Raw genomic sequence first — 9,464 nt, 5'->3', positions numbered from 1 at the left:
TACGCTTGCTTGGAGTACAAACCCAATTTTTAGGCCACTGGCAATGATATATATATATTTTTTTTTTACAAAGTGAGGCAAGACTTTTCTCAAAATGTGTTGGGTTCGGTAATTGCCTAACTTAATAAGACTTAAACATGCACAAGTTACCGATGAGACTGAGAGAATTAAATCGAATCAAGTGCACAAGTGAACAATAAAAAAATATTAAACAATACAGCTCACTTGATAATATATTAACATAAATACAATGTCACTTAATTCTAATAGAATATAATTACAAACTGAATTTAACAAAGATCGAAGTACCAGTTGTCTACTCCTCCTCCTAGATAGTCATGCGAGGGGCAAAGGCATCCCTACAAACATGCCATACTGGGGGAGTTCCATCCCTGCGGACATGGATTGGTCACTCTTGATAGATGATTTTTGGAGATGCTTTGCTTGTAGACTTCAATCTTTCTTTAGTAGGCAATAGGTGGTAGTTATTTTCAGTTAATAATTAACCACAAATCAAAGTGGCCAGGGATGGCTTATTTGTATGAAATAATTATCACTTACGAGTGTCATCGTTTTGCCAATTTGTCTAATGCATGGCATAAGTGACTACTACTAGATATATATATATATATATATATATATATATATTTGATTTTCATACAAACACCGCTTCTTCTTGAAATACACCAACATCGGCAAAAATGGGTATTTGCCACTTTCGCCCAAAATAAGTAGCAAAATGCCCATGTTCTGAAACTATCTAACAAAATGCCTTTGCTTGAAATTCAATTTAATAAAAATTGAGTTACTTGCAAAATGTTACATGGAACTCGAGTTATTCATAACTTTTTTTAAAAGTTTTTTGCCTATAACTTGATTTTCTAAAAATTAAGTTTTTCATTAAAACTTGATTTTAAAAATCGAGTTTAAAACAGGGGTATATGGCTAAATAGTTTCAGAATATGGGCATTTTACTACTCGTTTTGGGCAAAAAAGCAAATGCCCATTTTGGCTGTGTTTTAAGCCCCTTTTGTCTTTTCTTTGTCATCAAAGATATTTGATATGCGAGTAAATTATGTTTGTATTGACCAGCATAGTTTTTGGTTTGGTCATAAATGTGCGTTTTTTGTTACCTAAATTTTATTTATTTTTTAGAAACAAATACACACACGAAGAAGAAGAAAAAAAGTTCTAACACAAAAGCATACCACAACTCCACTCAAAAGCAATGGTAAAGTAAGTTGAAAATCTTATATATATATATATACACACACACTATAAAATCGAAACTTTTCACGTTTTGTTGACTTCATAATATATTGACACATAAATTTGCATTAATATATTGTAAGGACTGGATTTAACACTGAAACCCAAACGAATGAAGAACACAGGCCCAAATAGTCCCACACAATGAATTTGTTAGAGAGTGGGCTTCGAAACTAGGCTTTTATAGTGAGATAGCGCTTACCTTGGGGCAAGAAACTCAAGTTTTCTTTTAGTCAAGGAAAAATAGAAGGCAATCACCGTATTGATGAGGATAATTCTCCTCCAAGGAGATTCTGTTCTTGAATATATTACTATCAGACTTGTTACAATTTTCTTTCTTTGTTATACAGTGTTTTTCTCTATTGTTTTTCTGATCCCTTGTCTCCGGGGGACCTTCTACCTTATATAGGCCCTTTTGGATGATCATGTCCTTCCATTTGTTGATCATGCAGGCCACCGCTCAAGTGCCAGTCCCATCAACCATTTTCCCTGTACCCTTGTGAGATGCGGCAACCAAGACAGAACTGTTTAAGGGTCTTCTCCACATAAATGTGGCCAGGAGGTTTGGTGGAATGCATTGAATGTGGTGGCAGCCTCTAGCTCTTTAGTCACGTCAGTGCTAGCCCCCTTCTCGAAGCTCTTTTCGCACAATAAGACCTTCTTGATAATGTATTGATGACGCAATCATAGAGTCCAAGGACGTGGACTCTTTAGTGCAGTTGCTGCCCTTCTCAGCCATGCCATGACACATGGCGTGACTACTTTACTCAGAATTCTAGTATCCCACATATACAGTTGTACAACTTGTGTTAATGTTTTGACAACTTAAATTTTCTTTTATTTTTTTTTTTCTTAAAAACATTTCTATTATTATATGTGTCACTTACTAGAGACTAGAGTGTCTTTCAACACAAAAGAAAGACTACAACTGTATAATGTTTTGATAAGTGTGTATAGTGTTGTACAACTTGCATTAATGTTTTGACAACTTAAATTTTCTTTTTATCTTTTTTTTATAAAAGAAATTCTATTATTTTATGTCACTCACTAGAGACTAGTATGTTTTATTATTATTATTATTTGCTAAATCTAGAGACTGGAGTGTGTATGATATTTTGTTTACAGCTTGTAATCTTTAAATTCTGTAAAATTTAATTAAGCACGGTACAGTCATATGTTTATTTTTTGGTTTCTCATGGTGTATATAGGCATTTGTTCTTGATATGGTATGTTTTTCTTTCATACATCGTAGGTACTGAAAATGAGTGTTCATCAAAAAAAAAAAAGCACTGAAAATGGGCTTTCAAGCTTTCATCTTTTCCTTTGTGGGGGTGGCTGCTAGGACATATGCCAAACATGTATGTCATTCACTTGATGACCACAAAAAAGTCTCCATGTAGATCTCTTTGTATTCTTGAAATTTTTACACCAACATAATTATACAAGAACAAATTTTATGGTCACAAAAATTCACTTTGACTTGAGGTTAAAAAAATGAGTAATTCTTAAGTACTCTCAGAGTACAATGCATGATGCTTCCTCCTCTCACATTTATGGTGAGGTCCACTCATTAAATTCATGATGGGGTCCACCATGAATGTGAAAGGAGGAAGCATCATTTCTCCTACTCCGAGAACACCTAAGAATTTTCCTAAAAAAATCTGTGACTAAGGTGTTGTAAGTTACGAAAAATATGCCAATAATTGTCGTTATTTATTCATAAATTCCACATGGCAATGCCACAATAACATATAATTATTACAAATTCAGGTATAGAATTCCATTGAAGGTTGAAGATAGCACAATATTGACCATATATGATAACTTCATATAATGATAATCTCTCAGACTATTACACACAATAAAAAAAAACATAAAATTTAATATAATATTCTTTGAAATCTCATATATAATTGTTTTTCTGTGCATTGCACAAGTTAGCCACTAATTATTAGAAAAACCAAAACCGGAAAAAAAAAATTAAATTAAATTAAACACACATAAGAGAAGCTTAAAACTTAAAACACATTTGAAATCATCTCCAAGCGTCACTGAGATGCCATCAACATTTCTCTGCGCCACTTGAAATAGACTAACATTTCACCATGATCAGGAAGGTTTTCTTTGATTACAGGAACTTCCTTTAAATTCTTTTGCCATGCATGCAAGCGAGGGAATGCATGGGCATCGAGCAATTTCACTCCAACTATTTCTTCAATGAATCCCAACCAGTAAGCAAATTCTACAAAGGCTATGTCTACAATACCAATTTTGTCTCCGCCAAAGAATTTCTTCTCACCTAGGCCATGTTCTTCCACAACTTTCAAAATTTCCAAGCTCTCCTTAATGGCCTTCTCTTGCTTCTCACCACTGGATCGGAATAATAACCAAAATGGAGAATCCTATCAAATTTTAAAAAGTAATCAGTACCAAGTTGGTTTAATTTTTATGAAACTTGATTTTGTTTTTCTTGGGTAATGCCTTTTAATTTTTTCAGTTTATCTTTCTAATTAATTACACACATCTCCATTTTTAAGCTTCCCAAATTAATGGTTGCAACACCCAGTATTACTCAGAAAATATAAATTTTTCATTCTCTATATTAATTATTGAAGATCAAACATGCAACAAAGATTAATATGTGTGCATACATACACACAAAAGATGGTGAAAAACAGATAGGTACCTTGTCTGTGTTGTCATCAGCAAATTTAACCCAAAACCGAGCCATGGCTCTCTCATAAGGGTTATTGGGCAGCAATGGATTCTGTGGCCATGTCTGTTCAATATATTCAACGATAATCATCGACTCACAAATTGGTTTGCCACCGTGAACAAGTACTGGGACTTTCTTGTGCACAGGATTGTACTGTAGAAGCAGAGGACCTTTGTTAAAAAGATCTTCTTCAATGTATTCATATGGTATTCCCTTTAGTTTCAGAGCCCATATCACTCTATAAACATATGGACTACTCCATCTTCCATGTAGCTTCACCTCAGCCATGCTTGAGAGAGCAATGTGAGAGAGCTTAATTAGCTAACAGACTCAACTTATAGTGGCTCTATTGCTCATGAGGTGTTCCACCCGATTTTGCCTGGGTAGCAAGCTTTCAGTGGATTAATCAATTACAAAAATTTAGAAAAAACAATATAATTTCGATTAAAAAATTAATTAGTCCTCATTGTCGACACAGACTGTTGACTTGTTCAATGCAATTGGCGTCATTCATGATCATAATGCATCTCACTCAACTGGATGCCCCATACTTCAACGACAAAAAAGGGCCTTTGTCAAATTTAAATAATTGAGATGCATCACGAATGAGGAGATTGCATTGAATAGCTTATGCTTATTGCCCAAGCATATGAAGACTAATGAATTTTTTAATGGAGATTGCAATTGTTTAATCATGCCAAAGCTTGGGCTTGTTGCCCAAGCAAGATGTGGACCACATTGGCCACTATAAAATTGACTTGGCTGGGTAATCAAGCTCTCACATTGCAATTTCAAACATGGCTGAGGTGAAACTACATGGAAGATGGTATAGTCCATTTCCTTACAGAGTGATATGGGCTTTGAAACTAAAGGGTATATCATATGAATACATTGAAGAAGATCTGTCCAACAAAAGTCCTCTGCTTCTGCAGTATAATCCTGTGCACAAGAAAATCCCAGTACTTGTTCACAGTGGAAAACCAATTTGCGAGTCGATGATAATCATTGAATATATTGAAGAGAAATGGCCACAGACTCCCTTGCTGCCAAGTGACCCTTATGAGAGAGCCAAGGCTCGATTTTGGGTTAAATTTGTTGAAGAAAAGGTATAATCTGTTTTTTCACCTTTTGTTTTGCATTTCATTCTCCTCTGTTTCATATATTGGGTTATTTTATAGTATACTATATTTATATTTCGAGTGTTACTGTTTGCTCCATACGTAGAGACGCATTTTCTTGTTATACTATGATATACTATGTATTTATTTGTCCCTCAAAATGTTTTGGTTTTCACGTAAGAATTAGTACCAATTTCTAAAACAAAAGTGGGAATCTTGTTCCCATTTTTAATGTCCATGATCTGTTAACACTCAAAAGGATAATGTATATTAAATAGAGTCTCATACACGCGACTGAGTCCCGGTGCATAAAATAGTTGTTCCTAATTGTATACCAAAGAAATAGTTGTCCCTTGAAAATTCATATATTACCTAAGAAATAATCAAACCAAGTTTCATTTAATTAAAACAACTTAACACTGATCATTACATCTTAAATTTTGATAGGCTCCTGCATTTTGGTCATTATACCGATCCACTGGCGAGGAACAAAAGAAGGCCCTGAAGGACAGTTCGGAAACGCTGAAAATTGTGGAAGAGCAGGGTCTAGGTGAGAAGAAATTTTTCGGTGGAGATTCCATTGGTATAGTGGACATAGCATTTGGAGCGATTGCTCACTGGTTTGGAGTCTTTGAAGAAATAGTTGAAGTGAAAGTGCTTGAAGCCCATGCATTTCCTCGCTTGCATGCATGGAAAGTGAATTTTGAGGAAGTTCCTGTAATCAAAGAAAATCTTCCTGATCGTGATAAAATGTTAGACCATTTCAAGAAGAGGCGTATTGAAAGTTTGTCTGCATCTCAGTGAAACTTTAGATCAAATGTGTTTTGAGCCCCTCTTGTCTAATTTCTCATTAAAGTTCAAAGCTTATTTGATATGGAAGTGTATTATGTTTGTATTGATCAGCCTCTTTTATGGTTAGGTGTGTGTCTGTACTGTTATTTGGAACTTTGGAACAATAAAGATCGAGAGGCTGTTTTTTTTTGTTTTTTTAAATCAATAAAGAGAGGCCGTTAGTTGTTTGCATTTTTATAGTTGTCATTAACTTATTCTTAAAGAAAATATGAAAATATGTCACTAACATATCACTCTAAATATATGGACTACTCCATCTTCCTGGTAGCTTTACATGAGCCATGCTTGAGCTTGACAGGGCAATGTGATAGCTTAATTAATTACCTGCCAAACAAAATTTAATGTGGCTCTATTGCTCATTAGTGTGATTAAAAAAAATTGCTACGTACAAGAAAAAAAATACAATATTCTCGATTAAATGATTACTTAGTCCTCATTGGTTGAAAAGGTTGTTTACTTGTTCAATGCAATCTGCATCGTTCATGATGCATGCACCTTACTTGGCCTTTGTAAGATTGAATTTAATCACTCATTTTGTTGGGTTTATTCCATGCCAATTTGCTTGTAATTTAGCATTTAAAAACCTTGTATTCAAGTGAGATTCATGTACGGGTAGTGTGTAAGAGAGTGTGAAGAAAAACTCAAGAGTGTGCACTCAAGTTGGGCCTCGTGACTGGATCTCGTGACTGGCTCGCGGTTGGCAAGTCACCAAAGGAGGCACACGTGTGAAGCATGTAGAGGAGCTGAAGAGTCATGCCAGTTGGAACACTACAGGACAAAACTTCTAGTCTGGCCAAACAGTTAGCTCGCAACTCAGTCAAGTCGCGAGGTCAAGTCGCCAAACCACTCTATTTGAGAAAAAAATTGACCTTTCGCATTCCAAACACACACTAGTATAAATACCCCTTATACCCACGTATTGTAGAGAGCTTTTAGAGAGAATTTTGAGAGAGAAACCCTAGAGAAAAACAAGATTGACTCATCCACAATCTTCATCCTTTGATTCTCCAAATTCCTCTACTCTCACGCTCTCCATTGTTACATCCTTGAGAGGTACATTTAGCCAAATCATTTTCTCACCATACTCATATCTGTGAGAATGTTATTTGGTGCTTGGGAAGCAGTTAAGAAGGGACCAATTGATATTGGTTGATACTATGGGCTATAACGGAATCCGGTAAGCTAGAGAAAACAAAAGTTCGGCGTAACCTCGTTGGAGCAAGAAGCTTGGAGAGCTTAGGTACACTGGATAGATTAGGCTTTGAGGGTCTTCTGCTGTTCATGTATCCCAACTTCATTCTCTAGTGGATTATTGACCGCTTGGAGGGCGACAAAGGTTTTACGCCGAGGATTTCGGTTTCCTCTTTGATAACACATCGTTGTGTTGTCTTTATGTTTGCATCTCTCTTCCCTTAATCTTTACATTTTAATTGCTGCTGTGGATGTGATCAATTTCGATTTAGATTATTTTACCAATTCTGATTTAGTTTATTTTCATATTCTGCACATACATTGTTTGATAATAAGCTTGTGTTGGTAATTTGTAATTTGAGGGTCTAAACGTTCATAAGTGTTTTACACACTTTGTGAACATTCAATTGGTATCAGAGCGGGTACACTTGTTTTGGTTTCATTACTATAGTGTGATCCTTAACCCGCTGTGTTTATTTGCCATGGTTAGTACTTTGTATGCCTCTATGCATGACTTGGTTGATGATGAATGTAACATGCCATGTGTTTGTAAAAATGCCTCTATGAGTGATAACCCTCATGATTGCGATGCTATGTTACATGAATCTTTGGATGTTGTTGATATTCCTATCATCAAACTCTTGAAGAAAAATTCTAAGAAGTTTCAAAAGAATTTAAGCAAGTTATTTTGTAAAAATGATGATTTGATTGCTAAGCTCAATGAATCCAACAAATTGGTTGAGAAATATAAGAAACTTGCTGAAAATTCTCTTGAAAAGCTGAAAGAGTTTGAATGTTTGAATATGGACTTAGATGCTAAACTTGTTTTGTCTAACAAATTTGTTGATGAGCTAAAATGTAAAAATAATTCTCTTAAGATGCATGCCAAGTGTTTAATTGCTGAACCTATTACTAAAAAGGATGAAAACATTTGTTGCAATCATGTTGAGGTACCCGATTTTGTGTCTATTGTGTGTTCTATCTTAAAGGACAAATCAGTGTACATTCCTCCACACAAAAGAAATCAAAAGGTGGAGGGAAAGACTCTTAAGTTAAAGCCTCTGTTTAGGTGTCAACCTAAGGTTTTGGATGGATCTAAGTTTGTTCCAACTTGTTACCATTGTAGTGTGATTGGTCATATAAGACCTCAATGTCATAAGTTGGAGAGAGAACAAAATCATGTTGCTAGATCCCTTTCTAAAAAGCTTAGTGGACCTAAACACATTATTTGTCACCATTGTGGTGCTTTTGGTCATCTAAGACCTCATTGCTCTAAGTTTCATGCTCTTAAAAGAATCAAAAGAAAAAAAAAAACTTGAACTTCTTGGAAGTTGTGCTAAAAAAAGTAAACCAGATTTGAGTGAAAATAACATGTTATTAAAGAAAGTGTTTAATACTCTTAACTCCTTGTCTATATGCATCTCCAGTTCTCATTCTTCCAACCCTCGTCTCACTTCTCATAAGATACTCATTCTAAACAATCGTTCCGTTTGGATGAGAAAGGGTTCCTATGGTTGAGCTTATGCTCTCTTGGTCCTTGATCTAATTCTTTCGATCTTTGTAGGACTCATCATGCATTGGTTGTCATGTCTTCATGCATCTTGCACATCTTACATTTCCATTATATGCATTGTTTTTCTCTTGATCTTTTTTATTTTATTTTATTTTATTTTATTTTATTTTTAGTTTTGTGTGAGTATAAAATCCAAAACCACATAAAAAGTGAAAAATTCAAAAAGTTTGATCGTATATGTATAAGCACATATCACATGTGAGTTTGGCCTAGTACCTTCATACTAATAGCGTAGTGCATTTACGAGCTTAGCTTATTATGTATGCACATCTATTATGTGGGAAAAGTCTTGACATCTATGTGTGATTATTGTAAATCAATCTTCGAGCTTATCATGAATGATAAGTCAATAGTCATGTTGGTTTTGATACATGCGTAGACTTGTGCTTATATCTCTTCCCACTCTTTTATTTTATTTTTGCTTAAAGAGCTCAACCAATGTAAATCTCAAAATAAAAAGAGATAATGAGCTGCAAAAGCCATCGCACATACTATTATTTGAATAGAAAAAGGAGAAAGCGACTTATAATGAAAATGTATGGTGCCCAAAAGCCAAAGGCTTGTTCATTAAATTGAAATATCAAAAATTTCAAGTATCGATCTCAAAAAGAGATGTAAAGATAAAAATGATCAAATGTTTTGAATTATAAAGAAGCCAAATGAAAAGCTTTAAAGATCTATAATCATTTTCTTGTGGGAGGTCATAAATGTTCATTTCTATAATTAAGATAGACCACTTGACTTA

The 9,464-nt window shown here is 34.6% G+C and overlaps 2 protein-coding genes across 2 annotated transcripts; one reads left to right on the top strand and one right to left on the bottom strand.

The window, feature by feature from the left end:
* Positions 1 to 3,140: 3,140 nt before the first annotated feature.
* On the bottom strand, positions 3,141 to 4,358 carry LOC142623949 (putative glutathione S-transferase). Its single transcript, XM_075797441.1, has 2 exons — positions 3,956 to 4,358; positions 3,141 to 3,671 (listed from the first exon to the last, which is right to left on the bottom strand). Exons 1-2 carry the CDS (start codon positions 4,271 to 4,273, stop codon positions 3,318 to 3,320), a joined length of 672 nt encoding a protein of 223 aa, XP_075653556.1. The 5' UTR covers positions 4,274 to 4,358; the 3' UTR covers positions 3,141 to 3,317.
* A 400-nt stretch (positions 4,359 to 4,758) lies between these two features.
* On the top strand, positions 4,759 to 6,126 carry LOC142623950 (putative glutathione S-transferase). The gene is made up of 2 exons (XM_075797442.1): positions 4,759 to 5,091; positions 5,551 to 6,126. The coding sequence occupies exons 1-2, from the start codon at positions 4,783 to 4,785 to the stop codon at positions 5,905 to 5,907; spliced, it is 666 nt and encodes a 221-aa protein (XP_075653557.1). The 5' UTR covers positions 4,759 to 4,782; the 3' UTR covers positions 5,908 to 6,126.
* Positions 6,127 to 9,464: the final 3,338 nt, after the last annotated feature.

This window comes from Castanea sativa, chromosome 2 (assembly GCF_040712315.1).
Source record: "Castanea sativa cultivar Marrone di Chiusa Pesio chromosome 2, ASM4071231v1".
Taxonomy (NCBI): Eukaryota; Viridiplantae; Streptophyta; class Magnoliopsida; order Fagales; family Fagaceae; genus Castanea; species Castanea sativa.
The sequence above is the reverse complement of the archived record's forward strand: the minus strand, read 5'-3'. Positions and strand labels throughout refer to the sequence as shown.

Coding starts and splice junctions, on each gene's coding strand:
- LOC142623949 (XM_075797441.1), bottom strand. CDS start 4,273: ATGGCTGAGGTGAAGCTACATGGAAGATGGAGTAGTCCATATGTTTAT. Junction 3,672..3,955: donor CTGATGACAACACAGACAAG/GTACCTATCTGT, acceptor AAAATTTGATAG/GATTCTCCATTTTGGTTATT.
- LOC142623950 (XM_075797442.1), top strand. CDS start 4,783: ATGGCTGAGGTGAAACTACATGGAAGATGGTATAGTCCATTTCCTTAC. Junction 5,092..5,550: donor TTAAATTTGTTGAAGAAAAG/GTATAATCTGTT, acceptor AAATTTTGATAG/GCTCCTGCATTTTGGTCATT.